Source organism: Rhinopithecus roxellana, chromosome 15 (genome assembly GCF_007565055.1).
Source record: "Rhinopithecus roxellana isolate Shanxi Qingling chromosome 15, ASM756505v1, whole genome shotgun sequence".
NCBI lineage: Eukaryota > Metazoa > Chordata > Mammalia > Primates > Cercopithecidae > Rhinopithecus > Rhinopithecus roxellana.
In genome coordinates this window covers 57,264,485-57,282,508 of record NC_044563.1, presented here as the reverse complement: position 1 = coordinate 57,282,508, position 18,024 = coordinate 57,264,485, and the positions used below count along the sequence as shown (strand labels likewise).

Below are 18,024 nucleotides of genomic sequence, written 5' to 3'. Positions count from 1 at the left end.
TGAGTGAGGCCCAGAACAAGGCAAGGTTCTACAACAGTTCCCAACTGTAATGCAAGTTGCTCTTCCATTGGGCATGTGACTCAGCAGGTCCAAATGGCTTCTAAAGGACTATGGCAAATAGGTGTGCTGTACAGATAGGGTACCATACATCCCAGATTTCAATGATAGCCTGAGTTTTCACCTGTTATCTCCAAATAATTATTAATACTGTCCCTTTTCCCTCTCATATATGTCCTGGTTTGGATGATAAAGTACGTCATCATTCTACGAATAGAGCCTTTTCTAGGTACCCATAGCAGATTCATTTTGAGCAAAGTTATGCCCTATTCTGCAGATAACTATTTTTTTTTTTTTTTTTTGAAAAACAATTTCTTGCTTACTAGTACATTTGGTAGAGGCCAAATACCTGACCACAGGATACCATGTGATCATGCAACCTGAGCCACTCATCATGAACTGAACATGCAACAGAACTCCCCTATCAAGTGAAAGCAATATTTGAAATCAGGCTCCAGCAAGTCTGGAAAAGTTGCAGGAATATATGGCTCAGATTCCTACGGTGCATTCTCCTGCTGTATTGCTACCTCTCCATCAACCCTTAACTAAGGTCATGTGGCCATCTAATATAGGAAGAAAAACCTCCAGTTGGGTTTACAAATGACTTAGCATGATATGCTGATACCTTCTCAAAGTCAACTATTACAATATTATAGCCCCATATAGGAGTGACCAAAAAGACAGGGGAAGAGAAATCTTCTAAGTAGGCAGAACTTAGAACAATGTATCTGATCAGCCATTTGCTTGGTCAGAGAGATAGCCAGAAGTACAGATCTATACTGATTCATGGGCAGTGGCTGATGGTTTAGCTGAATAGTCAAAGCTTGGAAAAAATATGGGAAAGTTGCTGAAAGTACAGAGAAAAACTATGTGACTTAACCTCTCAGAATGAACAGAGTATGAAGATTATTTGTGTCTCATATGACTGTTTCCCCAAGACTATCCCCTGTGGGGGAGACTCAATGGTCAGGAAGATAAGGTAACCCATTCCATGAATGTCAGTTACCCTCTTTCCCTTGGTGGCAGGGATGAAGGCTACACACTTCCTTTCACCAAAGCAAATCTGGTTATAACACTTGCTGAGTATTCAACCTGCCAATGGCAGAAGCCACTGCTGAGCCTCTAATATGGCACCATTTCTAGAGGGATTATACAGCCATCTAGTACCAAGTTGACTTTAAAAAGCAGCAGCAAGTTTTGTTTACTAGATTATAAATGTATTTTTGGATATAGATTTGCCTTCCCTGCCCACAATGTTCGACAAGTGGAATTACAAACTGTTGTTATAATAATACTAGCTTTTGTAATTGCCCATGTATTTACCTTTAACGAGAGCTTTATTTCTTCTTATAGCTTTGAGTTACCGTCTAGCATCCTTTCATTTCAACCTGCAAAAATCCCTCTAGTATTTATGCAGGGTGGGACTGGTGGTAATTAATTTTTTTTACCTTTTATTTATCTGGGAATGTCTTAATTTCTTCCATACATTGGAAGAACACTTCTGCTGGATGTAGGATTCCTGATTGAGTTTTTTTTTTTTCTTTTAGCACTTTAAATATTTAATATATCAGCCCACTGCCTTCTGGCCTTAAAAGTTTCTGACAAGAAGTCTGCTGATAATCTTATTGAAGATTCCTTGTATGTGATGAGTTGCTTCTCTCTCACTGCTTTCAAGATCCTCTCTGTCTTTTAACAGTCTGATTATAATATGACTCAGTGGAGGTCTCTTTGAGTTCATCCTATCTTGGAGTTCACTGAGGCTCATGTATGTTTATATTGATGTCGTTTATCAAACTTCGGAAGTTTTAGGCTGTTATTTCTTCAAATAATCTCTTCGTGCTTTCTCTCTTCTCCTTCTGGGACTTTCATAATACATAGGTTGGTTTGCTTGAAGATATCCGAATCCCACAGGTCCCTTAGGCTTTGTTCAAGTCAATCATTTTTTTCCCTTTTGTTTCTCTGACTTGATAAATTTAATTGTTCTATCTTCAAGTTTGCTGATTCTCTCTTCTGACTGCTCGAATCTGCCTTTGAATCTCTCCAGTGGATTTTTCATTTCTTATTCTAATTTTCAGGTTTAAAATTTCTTTTTGGTTTCTTTTTTCGTTGTCTATCTATTTGTTGATATTTCCATTTTGTTAATACATCATTTTCTTGACTTTATTCATATCTTCCATCAGTTCTTTGAAAACCTTTAAGACAGCTGTTTTAAAGTCTTTAGTAAGTCCTCCCTTTCTCAGGGATACTTTCTGTTGCTTAATTTTTTCCTTTGGCTGGGCCATATTTTTCTGTTTCTTTGTATGCCTTGTGATTTTTTTGTTGAAAGCTGAATATTTGAATCTATTAATATGGTAACTCTAGAAATCAGATTCTCTCCTTTACCAGGGTTTGCTCATTTTTTTTTTTTTGTTTTGTATTTGATTATTGTAGGCTGTCTCTGTGTCAAGGATTAGGCTGAGGTCTAAATGTAAGGTCTTCTCAGGCCTTTTCTAAGCCTGTGCATTTCTCTGGGTATATGTGGTGACATTCTCATTTCCTCTGTATAGGAAGCTGCTTTTAAATGTCCCAGACTTTAATGTCTGGCTCCCAAAAAAGGGGGAAAGGAATGGGGATTAAGAAAAGAAATCCTTTAAATTCCCTGGAAGTTTCTTCAGCTGGAGCAGAAAGGGCTTATGACAGTTGTGGATGGGTGTGTGTGCAACAATGGTTGTGTGCCTCTGTGTCTGCACCTCAACGATTAGAAGTAGCAATCAGTGATCACAGCACAGATCTCTAAAATTTGGAGGACAGGGATCTTTTTGCTCACCCTGGCTCCTGCAAGCTGCATGTGAGTTACCCAATGAATATATTTATTATTCTAATTTTCAGGTTTAAAACTTGAACCATGAGATTGGGAGTTCTCACGCCATTCTCCTGCCTCAGCCTCCCTAGAAGCTGGGACTACAGGTGCCCGCCACCATGCCCGGCTAATTTTTTTGTATTTTTAGTAGAGACGGGGTTTCACCGTGTTCACCAGGATGGTCTCGATCTCCTGACCTCGTGATCCACCTGCCTCAGCCTTCCAAAGTGCTGGGATTACAGGCCTGAGCCACCGCGCCCGGCCGACGTAAACTTTTAATAGAGTGTGAAGATTATTTGTGTCCACAGTTTCAAAATTGTTACATCAGACTGATTCTGCCAATGAAACTGTTGTCTAGATGAGGAGACACATTCTTGATGCTTTCTACTCTATCATCTTCTCAGAATCCTCTAGTGAAATAGTCTTTGATGATTTATCTACTATACCAAATAGATATAGTTAAAGTTGGGACCCTAACTTAACAGCATAGGGTATTACATAAACCAAAACGGATACTGTTTTCCTCATAACCATAATCTAAGGGCCTAGGAATTAATGGAAATGAAAGTAGCTCCTCTTACAATATATCTAATAGTCCGCTTGCAGATTTTTTGCTTCTCATTCTATAATTTTTGGCATTTCTGATTTACAGGTCTTAGTTCCTAAGGAGGTACTCTTACTAGGAGACACAATCATGGTTCCACTGAACTGGAAGTCAAGATTGCTACTGGCCACTTGCATTTCTCATTTCACTGAACCTATAGTCAGACAAAGAGGGGTTCATTCTACTGACTAGGTGACTGATACGGTTTATAAAAATAAATATAATTGCTGTTATACCTTGAGGTAAAAAAAAAAAAGTATCTTTGGGACTACAGTATTATCTAGGGCTCCTCTAAGAAGTTCTATGTCTTTTAGTCTTTTAATGAAGACTACAGCAACCCAGGAAAAGCAGGACCTTTAAAGACTCAGACCCTTCAGAAGTGAAGGTTCAGAAGACCACATCAGTTAAAGAACCCCAACCAGCCACGGTGCTGGACGAGGACAAAGGAACATTAAATAGGTGATGGAAAAAAGGATTTACGAATATTCACTATGGCCTCCTGACCAGTTAAGAAATGATCACTGTAGCAACTATGCATATTTTCATGTGCATTTTCTTCCTTCCTTAGTGTGTGTGTGTGTGTGTGCACTCGCATGCACACTTAAACTGCTAGCGGTGATTGACTTTACAACTTAGTTTTTAGGATATAAAATATCCATAAATTTATTTAGAAGGAAAATATCATCCAGCGATGGCTACAGTAACTGATGGAACTGTGTCTCATCCTTCTTGAGGAGATGGTGAAAGTGTCTTCAGTGTAAGAGGAAGAGTTCCTTCATGTTAGGTAAAAGCATGGTGCAGTTGCTATTGTTGTATGGAAATTAAATATGGAGGGAAGCAGGAGGGTAGATATTGGGGTTCCAAGGGTTGAACGGTGCCAGTTATCTGCCTGTTTGCTCTCAGCCTTCACCCCTTCCTTCTGTGTTCTTCTGTGTATTGCAGGGGGCTGGAGCCACCTCCTTAACTACACTTCCCAGACTGCCTTTCCAACTAGTTAGATACTGCCAATAGAAGGAATTCATGAGAGACTGGAAGGCCAGAGCTGGGGAGAAGCAACTGTCTTGTTTGGCTTCTGATAGCATTTCTGTCTGCAGCAGCAGTGATAGTGCAGCAGCAATGGTAGTACTAACCATGGTAACTGCACTGGCAGAGATTCCAGCCTTGGTTGAGGCATCACATCTTCAGCAGGTCTACAATTAAGTGACACCCTCCCTGAAAGCCCAGCAGTGGATATAGACTTGTTGACTTCAGTTTAGCAGTGATGCAGCTTCTGATCTCTGGTTATCAACGCTTCTTCCTTTTTGTTTGCCGCATACCCCTCTTCTCCACTTAGCTCTTCCATCCCTGCTAACAGCCACGTAATCAATTCCCTCTCTTTATCACTGGTGATATTTTAGGTAGAATAATGGTTCTCTGGGTATGATTTTTAAGAGTGCTTACCTTTTAGAGCTACATACTGGAATATTTATAGATGAAATAATATGAAACATTTATGGCTGTATATATCTGAGATTTTTCTTAAGAATATTCCAGGAGGGGGCGTGATGGGGGCATAGATGAAACAAGATTGGCCATAATTTGATAATTGTCAGGTGATAATTGTGGGTGATAGGTACCTGGAGTCAATTTTATGATTGACTCTAATTTTATATGTGTTTAAAAACTTTCCATAACAAAATGCCAATTATCTCTCCCTGCCAAGAATTAATAAATGAATAAACCAATCAATAAACCAATGAATCCCTTCTATTTTTAATACCGTAAGTGGGTTTTGTATTTCTGTCTACAGCCTGACAGGCTCATAGAGAAAGCTTATCTAAGAATGAAGCCAGGACCCGGCAGAATGGCTTCCGTGAAGAAGGGTGGCAAGAAGAAAAAGGGCCATTCTGCCATCCATGAGGTAGTGACCCGAGAATACACCATCAACATTCACAAGTGCATCCATGGAGTGGGCTTCAAGAAACGTGCCCCTTGAGCACTCAAAGAGATTCAGAAATTTGCCATGAAGGAGATGGGAACTCTAGATGTGCGCATTGATACCAGGCTCAATAAGGCTGTCTGGGCCAAAGGAATAAGGAATGTCCCATGCCGAACCCATGCGCAGTTGTCCAGAAAACATAATGAGGATGAAGATTCACCAAATAAGCTCTATACTTTGGTTACCTACATACCTGTTACCACTTTCAAAAACTACAGACAGTCAATGTGGATGAGAACTAATCACTGATTGTCAACTATATCAAATAAAGTTATAAAATTGCAAAAAAAAAAAAAAAGAATGAAGCCAACACCAAGGAAAACAAAGATGTCTTCATGTGTATGACAGAACAAGTAACAGACTAACAGAAGCTGTACACATGCTCAAGAAATAGAGATGCACACAGAGACCTGACAACATCCTGTGCACCTATATACAGCCAAAGCATCCAGCAGATTCACCTGATTTTTCACATACATGAACCAATAAATTCCCCTTTTTGTTTCAGCTACTTTGAATTGGACTTCTATTACTTGCAAACAAAACAACCCTAACTAATGAAACCCCTAATAAATGATCACTATTATTATCTCAACCCCCTTGAGTAACTAACCAACCACAATCATCACTATATAAAATCTAAGTAACTTATTACATATATACACATATATATTTAGGCATAATTCACAATAGACTATGCTAAGTATTAAATTAACTGGAAACACTAAATTAAACTGATCCCTAGAGAAGGGATTAAGAGGCATGGGCTAAAGCAGTCAGAGAAGGCTCCTGGTAGGGAAAGGAGGAAGGTCTGAGCTGGCCCTTAGAAAATGTACAGAATCTACATAAGAATATAATATAATGGTCATGAGCATGGTCTCTGGAGCCCGATAGACTTGGTTCAAATCCTGGGTCTGTTACCGACTAGCTTCGCAACTTTGGGCAAGTTACTTAAATGTCTGTACTTATTTCCTCATCTAAAAAATGTGGATAATAATAGGAGACCTACCTCACAGAGCTGTTATGAGGACTTAATGAGTTAACATATATAATGCTGAGTACAGTGTCTGCTGCATTGTAAGTACGACATATGTGTTTTTATTACTATCAAGAGAGGAAGGACCAGCCAGAAGGAATGGCCTCAGCAAAGGTGCAGAGTGGGAATGTACAAAGCTTATCTAGAGACCAGTGAACAGACTTACTGAGCTGACACAAAGGGCTCGTGAAGGAGAATCGTCTGGTAAGACAATTTACAGATGACCAGTCAGAGGCAGGGAAAGTGGCTTGCCAAACATCTTGATCTCTCCTAACAGCACACAGGAAATTGGCGGCACGTGTCTGCGGCCTTTCTGGGAGCTTCAGTAGGTGGCATTATCCCTGCTTTGAGCACTTACAGCCTATCTTTATGGCACCTCCAAGCTGCTATGGGTTATTTCCTTGGATATTTATACACAAAAACACAGAATGGACTCCGGGAGGTAGAACTTACTGCTCTGCGATGGCCAAATTGGGTGGCAGGGAGGTGAGGCCATTGCCTGTGAGGAGCAGGACACGGAGGTGTGGCAGAATCCCCAAATCACAGATGGCCTCCGCAGTCAGGCTGTTGAAGGAAAGGTCCAAGAACTGCCATGCAAAGATGAAAGATGGGGAAGATAAGCACTCTGTGTGACAATGATGCTCATATATATGATGTGGGAACTACTTTCTAGAGTGCCCCATTGCCCACAGGAAAAAACCCTCCTGCACCTTTAACATTAAAGGTCTACTAGAGTCAGTACCCAACCGGTTTTCTAGCCTTACTTGCCACTACAAATCTTTGTTTATCCTGTAGTGCTGGGCAAATAGACTCCTCCCCGCTCTTTGCCTCATCCACCTATAGATCTTTGCTTGTACTTTTTGCTTAAATGGGAATGCCCCTCTTCCATTATCCTAATCCAAGCTCCCAAAAGACAGCTCAAAAGTTGCCTCTTTGTAAAACCTTCTCAATGCCCCAGACAGATGGAATCTCTACCTCCCCTAACTTAGACTGCTTTATCTAAACTGCTCTCAGGGTACTCGGGGTACTTATCCAAGTCTGCCAGGTATCTGGCATATGGATATGCCTAGCATAGTGCTTGGCACACAGTGGTGGACTAGATCATAAACTGGTACTTGGAGGACTGTGGGGTCAAGTGCCATGCCACTGTAACACTATCCTTGTAAGTTAGCATAAGACCTGGAGCAAAGTAGTTGCACATAAAAAATGAGCTGAAATAAACTGGCTTCAGTGGCTCACGCCTGTAATCCCAGCACTTTGGGAGGCAGAGGTGGGCGTATCATGAGGTCAGGAGATTAAGACCATCCTGGCTAACATGGTGAAATCCTGACTCTACTAAAAATACAAAAACTTAGCTGGGCGTGGTGGCACATGCCTGTAGTGCCAGCTACTCGGGAGGCTGAGGCAGGAGAATCGCTTGAACCTGGGAGGCAGAGGTTGCAGTGAGCTGAGATCACGCCATGCACTCCAGCCTGGGTGACACAGCAAGACTCTGTCTCAAAAAAAAAAAGAAAGAAAGAAAGAAAGAAAAAAAGAAATAAAAAGAAATAAACTGGCTTATAAGGACAATAAACCCAAATTTTCACCCTATTGTCAACCACCTTCTAACTGGCCTTCTGTATTCATTAGATAGTTGACTGGGGTCAAGGGGCCAAGGAGTCAATCAGAAAACTGTGTTTCTCCGCAGAAACAAAGAAAATCAGGATAAATGACATCTGTCCAATATTTGTTCTCCTTCTCCTAAGCTTCTGTAGACACTATATATACAAGTTGGCTCCCTTTCATGCACCCCTATTTCTTATGTGCTTCCGTGTGCCCACCTCCTCAACATACACTGAAGTCTATTGAATGGGGTTGGTTTCAGCGCCTAATTCAATTGGTACAGGAGTAAGTCTTTGGTCAGCCACATCAGTATTACATAGTCAGACATATACATGCTACAGGTTACCATCAGAGAAGGACTGGGTTTGGTCTGACTCTGCTGTAATAATTAATTGATAGTTCTGCAGACCTGGGCATAAGTCCTGACTAACCATGTGATATTAGGCAAATTACTTAATCTGGGTTTCCTTATCTGTAAAGTAGAAATAAGTGGTTCTTATGTAAATAAAGCCTTTATCCTGGAGTCTAGTATACAGTAAATGCTTAATGTTGGCTGTCATCATCATCATCATCATCATCCTTTCATTCCTCAACCCTATGCATAAGGCTTACTTTGCACCCATCCCTGCCCTTTAGGAGCTCCCAGCCTACTCAGCTAAATACATGTATATGTTCATTATGTAGCAATGCTACTGGGATAGATGTCTGAAGACAGACCAATCAGGGCACAAAGGAAGGAAATGGTCAGGTCTACCGGGGGATCAGGACAGGCTTCACAGGGTAGGTAACATCTGAGCTGTCCTCAGAGACCAATAGGTATTCACCAAATTGTGGAGGGCAAAGAGACATTCAGGGCAGCAAGTGGCATGTATGGAAGACAGGAGGCAGGAGGCAGCCTTGCTTGTTCTGAGAACCATGAATAGTTTGGTTATGACCGAAGTCCATGGTGTAAGAAATGGCTTGACAAGACTCGCCAAGTACTACAGAAGCACCGAGTTCATGGAATTGCTACCATGAGCAAATTCCAAAGTTTGAGGGTTCAGACAATGAGGTGATCCCACTTGGCTGGAGCAGAGAAGCCTACAGGAGGAAGACCTGGAAAGGTGCCTGAGATAAGCACAGGGAAAGGTGGGGAACATTCTCTCCCTCATACTCATGTGTGAACAGTCAGCCTACGGATTCTATCTACCTCCTTAATATCTCTCATACTTGTTCCCTACAATCTATTTTTTATACAGAAGCCAGAATGGTTTTTCTAAAATGCAGTTCTGACCCTACCACTTAGCTTAAAACGCTTCAATGAATCCCTATTCTCCATAAGGTTTAAACTCCTCAGCAAGTTTCCAAGGTTCTCCCCAGTCTCTTTTCTGCTACTCCTCCAGGTTCACATATCACTACACTCTACTGTTTCTTAGTCTCTATTCCAACCATACTGAGCTGTTTCATTAGCATTCTAGCTCAGAAGCTGGCCTACTGCTATTTTGTATAACCCATGAGCTAAGAATAATTTTTGCTTTTTTCTTTTTGAGACAGGGTCTTATTCTGTCACTCCTGGTGTGAACATGGCTAGAGGGCAGTGGTATGAACATGGCTCACTGAAGCTTCAAGCTGCTAGGCTCAAGTGATCCTCCTGCCTCAGCTTCCTGTGGGTCCACAGGCATGCACAATCATGCTATTTTTTTTTTTTTTTTAATTTTTGTAGAGACATGGTCTCATTTTGTTCCCAGGCTGGTCTTGAACCCCTGGGCTCAAGTGATCCTCCTGCCCTGGCCTCCCAAAGTGCTGGGATTACAGGTGTGAGCCACCCTGCCCAGCCAATTTTTACATTTTTAAATGGTTGAAAAAATCAAAAAAAGAACGAGTGTGTTTCATGTGTAAGTTATGTGAAGTTCAGATGTCAGCGTCATGAACTTTTAGGCTGGGCGCTGTGGCTCACGCCTGTAATCCCAGCTCTTTGGGAGGCTGAGGTGGGCAGATCACTTGAGGCCAGGAGTTTGAGACTAGCCTGGTCAACAAGGTGAAACCTGTCTCTACCAAAAATACAAAAATTAGCTGGGTGTGGTGGTTCCCCCTTTAGTTCTAGCTACTTGGGAGGCTGAGGCATAAGAATCGCTTGAACCCAGGAGGCAGAGGTTGCAGTAAGCCGAGATTGTGCCACTTATTCCAGCCTGGGTGACAGAGTGAGACTGTCTCAAAAAATTAATTAATTAATTAAAATAAATAAAGTTTTATTGGAACACAGCCATCCTCATTTCTCATTTGTTTACATATTATCTATGGCTGTTTTCCATTATACAACAGCAGAGCTGACTAATTATGATTACTTATGACCATATATTATTGTCTAAATATATATGGTCATATATATTTGATATAGCCTAAAATATTCACTGTCTGGCCTGCTGTACAGAAAAAGTGTGCTGACCTCATTCTAGCTGCTTTGACATAATGTAGGATCCAAATTTGCTTTCTATAGAATTAAGGGCAATTCAAAGAAATGAATAGCCTTAGAATCACAGGCCACAGAATTTCAGAGCTGACCCAGAATTTACAGAGGGGAAATGTTAGTCCCAGAGAGGGTACAATGTTTGGCCAGGTAGGCATGGCAAAGTACTGGCAAAACCAAGACAAAAGAAGGTCTTCTGACTGCCAGGGCAGGGCTCCAGCTGAACCTTCTTCAGATCTGTAATCTGAGAATCAAACCATGGCAAGTTAAGTTTTTCTAAATTGACTCCTAAAGAATTCTTCTACTCTGGGCTTTTCCTCCTGGGGCAGCCTTTTTGGCAAACAAGAACAGAAGACTCCTAACCTGGCTACTACATCTGCTGAGTCACATCAAGTTTTATTACACATCAAAATATTCATTACTGTGAGCTGCAAATTCAGGATATTTGACAGGTTTATCCTTCTTAGGGAGCCCTTGCAAATCACAGACAGATGAAAACAGATGGCTGGGCAAGAGATTTCCTGTTTTCATTTATATTCTGCATCTTAACTTTGATCTGCTCTCTTATGTAAATACCCTTTCGTAAGGGTAGGTCTGTGGATAAATCATCTTCATCAGATGCAATCACACTATAAAGTAAGGCCTCCAAAAAAGTCACTCATGATCAATCACTAGATCCAAGCTAGTCAGTTGTGGGGTCAGAGCCTACGGTCATGCCTCCTCCCTTCAACCCACTGGCACTTGAAACAGGTTTGAAATGGTAGGGTAAGAAGACAAAATGCATGGTACAATGCACAACACAGGAGCTCAATGACTACTCTTTGAAAAAGTAGAAAAACAAATAAATGGAAATTCTTAAGAAGCTCCCAGGCTCAAAGGTCAGGGACATGGCTCCCTATATCTCTAGACCATCTGAAACCTGTTTCCTTCTGTCTATTCCAAAATCTACTATTAAATATTTATTAACACAGAAAAAAATGCACCAGTTGTTGTAAACTTATTTTCTATTTTATTCAACTTTCAAGAGCTTTGCTTCCTGGACAAGTGTGAGGACTACTTTTGTCCCAGATCATAGTAAATTACTGTTATCTTCAATATGACTTGAGACCATGGAGAGAAGGTTCCACTACAGTCACCAGAATATGCTTTAAAAATGCAAAGACATATAATCCAATTTAGGAAGATGGCTATTCCAAGAGCTTAAAACCTTTTAAAGCTTTGGCATATGAAGGCCATCAACTCTGAAAAACTCACTCTTGTAGAAGGTTCCCCTCACTGACAACACCAGGTTAAGTGAGGCTTTTGTGAAGAATGGCTGACCCTTGATGTTTGCTGATGAAATGATTTAAGTTAACAGCTCTTTGGGGTCGACCTCAAGGTTCATGACGTGCAGACATTTTGCTGAGATTTGACTCTGAAATACTTCTACTACAGCATGTGGAGAAGAGTCTATTACTCAGTGAGTGAGCGTGGCCAGATGCCCAGCCCCACACGTGGCTCCAATTCTGTTGTCCTTTACTCTCCACATATGCAGTGACTCTCAGGTAGTGACAAAGCTTTGTTCCTTTGTAAAAAGTGACCCACAAGTCTTCATGAAAGCTGAAGAACTAATCAACTTGAACTATGAGGACATGTGCAGAAAATACATGGCTATGGGAAAATTTAGGAGAAAACCAAGAATGCAAACAAAATTTTTCTGTATTTTCTAATTTGGGGTTTGAAGAACAGCTGTGAATGTACACATGTTCAAGACTCTGCTGCTGATCCCATAGAATCCCTATTCATACTCATCTCCAAGGTTATAGACTAGGCCTATAGCCTGCTCCATCCCAGCCACTGAGACTGATTCAGCTCACTTAGACCACGATGAGTCTCTGGAATGAGTCTATAATATCTCTAGTTGAGCCGGTCCAATCTGCTGCACCTAGCTCTTAAGCTCCATGGCTCCTCAACCCCCACTAGATCCAGATCTCCCCTCAAAACTCTCCCTCCTATAATATTCCATTTTAAAACTCACTTTTCCACACAGACTCCCTTGGACATGACCTTTGGCATTTATTTTCCAGGACCATGCACCATGGTTAAGTCTTTGGTATCAACTATTTGCTGCCACTTCTACCGTCACCACCACCTCCATCACTATCACTACCCTTACAACTCCCACCCCCACCCTCCCTAGAGGCCAGCAATGAAGCAAGGGCCTGGCTGTACAGGCCCAGCAAGCCCCTTCCCAACAGTTATAATCAGTAAAGCTCTATACTCATTCCTTACAGGGGAACTTGGTGGGCACCAAAAACTTCCTACCGCCAACTTACTTCCAATAACTTAAAGTCTCCATATTTCACGTAGATAGTTTTGATGCCATTAAATGCGAGATCCAGTTCCTTTAGGGCTGGAAACGTATGAAATGCCTCTATATGGGGAGGAGAAAGAGAGTCTGCAGTTTGTAAAGGACTTAAGAGAAAGATATTAATAATTACCATTTACTGTGTCCCTACTGGGTTAGGCAGGCACTGTATAAGGTACTCTTCATACATGGCCTCTAAATCTCCAACAACGCAGAAAAATAGGGATTACTACTTCCATTCTATGGCTGACTAAGCCGCAGCCAAACTAAGTGATTTGCCAGAATGAAATTGCTGGTAAGTGAAAGAGCCAAGGATTGAATCTAAGTCTGCTCAACAGCAAAGCACATTTTAAAAATTATCTTTATTAATCCTGATTACAAAAATTAAAACACAACTAAGAAAAAGAGTCAAACATCATAGAAAAATAAAAAGTTCTGTTTAATCCCAACATCCAGAGACAAGTATTAAAAGTTGCATATATAGCACTCAACTTTTTCTCATGTATATATCAAAATACACACACATACCTCTTTTAACAAAAATAGAGTCATTCTGTACACATTGTACTGACTTGCTTTTTCCCTTAACAATGTAACTTAAAGATTATTTCATGTCGAAACATATAGATATGCCTAATATCTCTTGATGTTCTACTGTATAGATATATGCTAGTTTACTAATCCATTTCCCTATTGATAGCCTTTAGGCTATATGAATAAAAGGTAAGAAACTACATGAACAAAAGTTTCTCTCTCTGAATGAGAACTGAACTTTTTCTAGCCCTGTTCCTCTGGTAACCTGAAACCAATGGTATAGTAACTGCATTTCCAGGCAGCATCACTTGTGGTAAAAATCACCCTAGGTTGGTAAATTACATCTGGGCTAGGAGAAACTGTAAATGAATGATAAACGCCTGAAGGGAGCACCATAATTTTGGGCTTCCCTATGTGTAGTGATTCCTATAATTGGACATATCCTTTGCAGAAACTCTAGAAGCTATGTCTATAAGTGTTATAACGTATATTGGCTCCTGTGGCGAATGAGATTTCTAAGCCAGGGTGGTTTTTGCATCCACCCAATGACAGTCTCACTGTCTTGTACCTGAGCTGACACTAGGGGTTGGGAGGAGGGGCACAAAGAATGCCTCATGGATGGCTTTGGGAACTCCACTGAAGAGAAACTCCTGATGCTGGCAGTACTGGCATTCTGTGTGGAATTATTTAGAGCCTTCTAAGTGAACCTGATGTTAAATATGGCCCATGGTAGTCTTGTAAGTCCGAATGTTCAGTAGAACCTAATAAAGGCTGCTTTGTGAGTATTTCTGGATGTTTCCAATGAACAGCCTTGTACGAGTGTATTTCTATAGAATAATTTCCTGGAAGTAAAGCTACTAGATTAAAGGCAATGACTACTTTAAATTTTAAGAAACATTACCAAATTACCTCCAAGATGTTACATCAATGACTATACTTCCACAGTTCAATGCAAGAATATCCATTTCCCTACCAATGCTGGCTGTCATCAGCCCTTTTCACTTCTGCCAGTATTTGACAGGCAGAAAACAGTATCTTGATCCATTGTAATTATTAGTGAGGTTGAACATCTTTTTATACACCTATTGGCCTTTGTATTTCAAGCCCAAGCTCCTGACAGAACACCCTGTCTCCTAAAGGGCGGGACCTCATCACATGCTTCTTTGAAAACAATCTTCAAACTCAATGCAACAAAACTGAACTTATCCTATTTCCCTCTGACCTGCCTTTTCTCTAGTGTGCTGTGCCCTGTTTCAGTGAAATGCCCCCTTGATTCCTCCCTCTCCTTACATCCCTATCAGTCTATCAGTTACCAAGTCCTGTGGTTTCTACTCCTTCTAAACCAATCTCAATCTCTCTCTCTCTCTCTCCCTCTCTCTCAATCCTCTGCTCTCTCTCTCTCTCTCTCTCTCTCTCTCTCTCAATCCTCTGCACTCTTCTTGTCATAATCCTGGCTCAGGCCTCATCTCCACGCCCCTAAAAACCTGAAATAATCTCCCAGGTATCCTGGCCTCCATCTTCTTCTTATCTTATAATCCACTCTTCTCACAACTGCCACTGAGCTTCTCTATTTAAAACCCTTCCAAGGCTCTCTTTCGCCTATAGCACTAAGTCCAATTCACTCCTGGTCCTTGATAATCCAGTGATAAGTCAATCTCTCTAGTTTCATTTGTCCCCCACATGCTTCCCTTGCAAACATACAAAACCTCTCCAGTCTTCCTGATCAGGTGCTGCCATTCCACATCTGCTCCAGCAGTCAGAAATGCCTTCTTACCTTCTAGTTCCTGAATCACTCCTACTCATTTTTTTGGTCTCAGCTTAGGTGCTCCTCTTCTCAGAAGTTCCTCCTGACACTCTGGCCTGGCTTGAAGTCCTACACATATGCTTGTATAATATTTCCTGATTCTCTCTTTCACTGCTCTCCCCTCATTCTGCTCTAACTATCTGTATCTGAGTCCATCTCTCTCACCAAACCATGAGCTCACCAGAGCAGGACTGGATGCACTCATTTCTAAAAGCCAAGTATTTACATAGTCCTAATACCCAGCAGGGGTTGCTGTGGATTTGCTGAATAACAGAAGGTTTTATGCTCCCACAGGAGCACCTGACAGGCTTAGAAACATTTTTATACACCCATCTCATATGAGCCTGCGAGGTATCCTGCAATGGGAGGAAAAAAAGAAGGGAATTATCCCCATTGACAGAGAGAAAAGTAGCAGATCACAGAAAAATGTTCTAAGTAGGTAGTGCCAGAGCAGGACTGGAATCGAGGTCTTTATGCTCTCCAGGACCCAGCCTATTATACCCCCAAGAAAGAGATGTGCGGCCAATCATGGATGGATAGATAGACAAATCCTAACACATGTGAATGGCTGTGCTGGCTAAGAGGAGGAAGAGAGCTTTCAAGAAAGAAAAAGCTTACCTAGAGGCAGCAGGTTTTCTGAGGCATTGATATAAATCACAGAATGAAAATGCTTGAAGTCATTTTCCTTAGCCTGTAGGAAAGCATTTCAGAAAAAAAAATATCCACAAGATTAGTTCCCTGCCTAGAAGCCTTGCTGAAGCTTCAGGGCCACTGTCAGAAGGAACAAAGACCTACAGGAATAAGGGACATCCTTAGCACAAGAGCAGCCACTTGAGTGCTGTAAGCATTTTCCTGCTTTTTTTCCACTATGAAACATTTCAAATGTACAGAAAAGTATACTGAATGGCACTCTGAAGACCCATATCACCACTATCCAGATGTATGTATTTAACACAGCTGAATATTTTGCTGTCTTTGCTTTAAATTTCCTTAAAGAAAATATTATACAGGGTGAACCACCACCATTACCACCCCGTCCATGTATCCCCTCACTAATCCCATAACAGCTATCCTGAATTGCAGACTATCATTCCCATAGTTGGTAGTTTTTGTTTGTTTGCTTGTTTGTTTGTTTTTGAGACAGGGTCTCACTTCCATTGCCCAGACTGGAGTACAGTGACACAATCTGGGCTCACTGCAGCCTCGACTTCCCCAGCTTGGGTGATCCTTCCACCTCAGCCTCTTGAGTCGCTAGGACTGCAGGCACACGCCACCAAGACTGGCTATTTTTTTTTTTTTTTGTATTTTTAGCTGAGATGGGGTTTTGCCATGATTCCCAGGCTGGTCTCAAACTCCTAGGCTCAAGTGATCCGCCCGCCTCAGCCAAAAAAAAGCGAAACCCAGTAGAAAAATAGACAGTAGATAAATATGTTAGTATACAAAAGAGGAACTTGAAAGGCCAGCAAATACAGGAAAAGATATTCAGCCTCATAAGTAATCAGGAAAATGCAGTGCCTTTTTACAATAATCACTTTTCCCTAAGTCCTAGGATTACAGGTGTGAGCCACTGTACCCAGCTCCCATACCTTTTTTATACTTGTATTATACACGTGTGTGTGTATCTATCAACTATATATAATGCTAGATACAGATAGTAAAACTTTACATTAAATGCAATAATATTGTAGGTATTATTCTGCAACCTGCCTTTTCACTCAACACTGTTTTTGAGATTTACCTGTGTCGATACATGCAGCTTTTGAAATTTACATATGTTGACAGATGTGGTTCTAGTTCGATCTTTTTTTTCTTTTCTTTTTTTTTGAGACAAAGTCTTGCTCTGTCACTCAGGCTGGAGTGCAATGGTGCAACCTTGGCTCACTGCAACCTCACCTCCTGGGTTCAAGCAATTCTCCGGCCTCAGCCTCCCAAGCAGGTAGGATTACAGGTGCCTGCCACCATGCCCGGCTAATTTTTGTATTTTTAGTAGGGACAAGGTTTCACCACGTTGGCCAGGCTGGTCTCAAACTCCTGACCTCAAGTGATCCTCCTCCTACCTCAGCCTCCCAAATTGCTAGGATTACAGGCATGAGCCACCACGCCTGGCCCCAGTTCAACCATTTTAATTCCTGTACAATATTCCATTGTTTGAATATATTGCAAGTTTATTCATTCCCATTTAGTCTGTTTCCAAATTTTATTACAAACAATGATGTAATTAATGTTCTTATACACACCTCCTCATCATAAGAGTTTCTTTAATGATATACTCCTATCAAGCTGTGGGGAATACACAGCTTTATGAGATGATACCACATTGTTCTCGAAAGTAGTTAAAACAATTTATAGTCCTACCTGCAGTGTATGAGAAGTCCTATTTCTTTAAATCCTTGCAATTGGCATTATAAAACTTCGATTTTTTCCAGCCTGATTATTGTAAAAAGGCACTGCATTTTCCTGATTACTTATGAGGCTGAATATCTTTTCCTGTATTTGCTGACCTTTCAAGTTCCTCTTCTGCATACTAACATATTTATCTACTGTCTATTTTTCTACTGGGTTTCACTTTTTTCCTATTGTTTTGTAGGAGCTCTTGACATATTCTGGATCCTAATACCTTTTGGTTATATTACTTGCTAATATCTTATCCTAGCCTCAGCTTATCTTTTACCTTTGTTTATGGTAACTTTTGTTAGATAGATATTTTTAATTAAATTTCACAGACATTTTCCTTTATGGTTTAACCACAAAGCTAGCAAGCATCCGCTCATCCCATG

General features: G+C 41.0%; 1 protein-coding gene and 1 pseudogene across 3 annotated transcripts in view; one reads left to right on the top strand and one right to left on the bottom strand.

The window, feature by feature from the left end:
- The window catches only part of XRRA1 (X-ray radiation resistance associated 1), a 99,456-nt gene that overhangs the window by 61,524 nt on the left and 19,908 nt on the right, over positions 1–18,024 (bottom strand). For 2 of the 3 annotated variants that reach the window (XM_030917413.1, XM_030917414.1), the window contains 3 exons: positions 15,866–15,938; positions 12,878–12,975; positions 6,968–7,101 (listed from right to left, as the gene is read on the bottom strand). In XM_030917413.1, coding sequence (XP_030773273.1) covers positions 6,968–7,101; positions 12,878–12,975; positions 15,866–15,938 — 305 coding nt within the window. The remainder of the gene's footprint in view (positions 1–6,967; positions 7,102–12,877; positions 12,976–15,865; positions 15,939–18,024) is intronic. The other variant, XM_030917415.1, reaches the window with a different exon arrangement.
- On the top strand, positions 5,294–5,776 carry LOC115893500 (annotated as a pseudogene).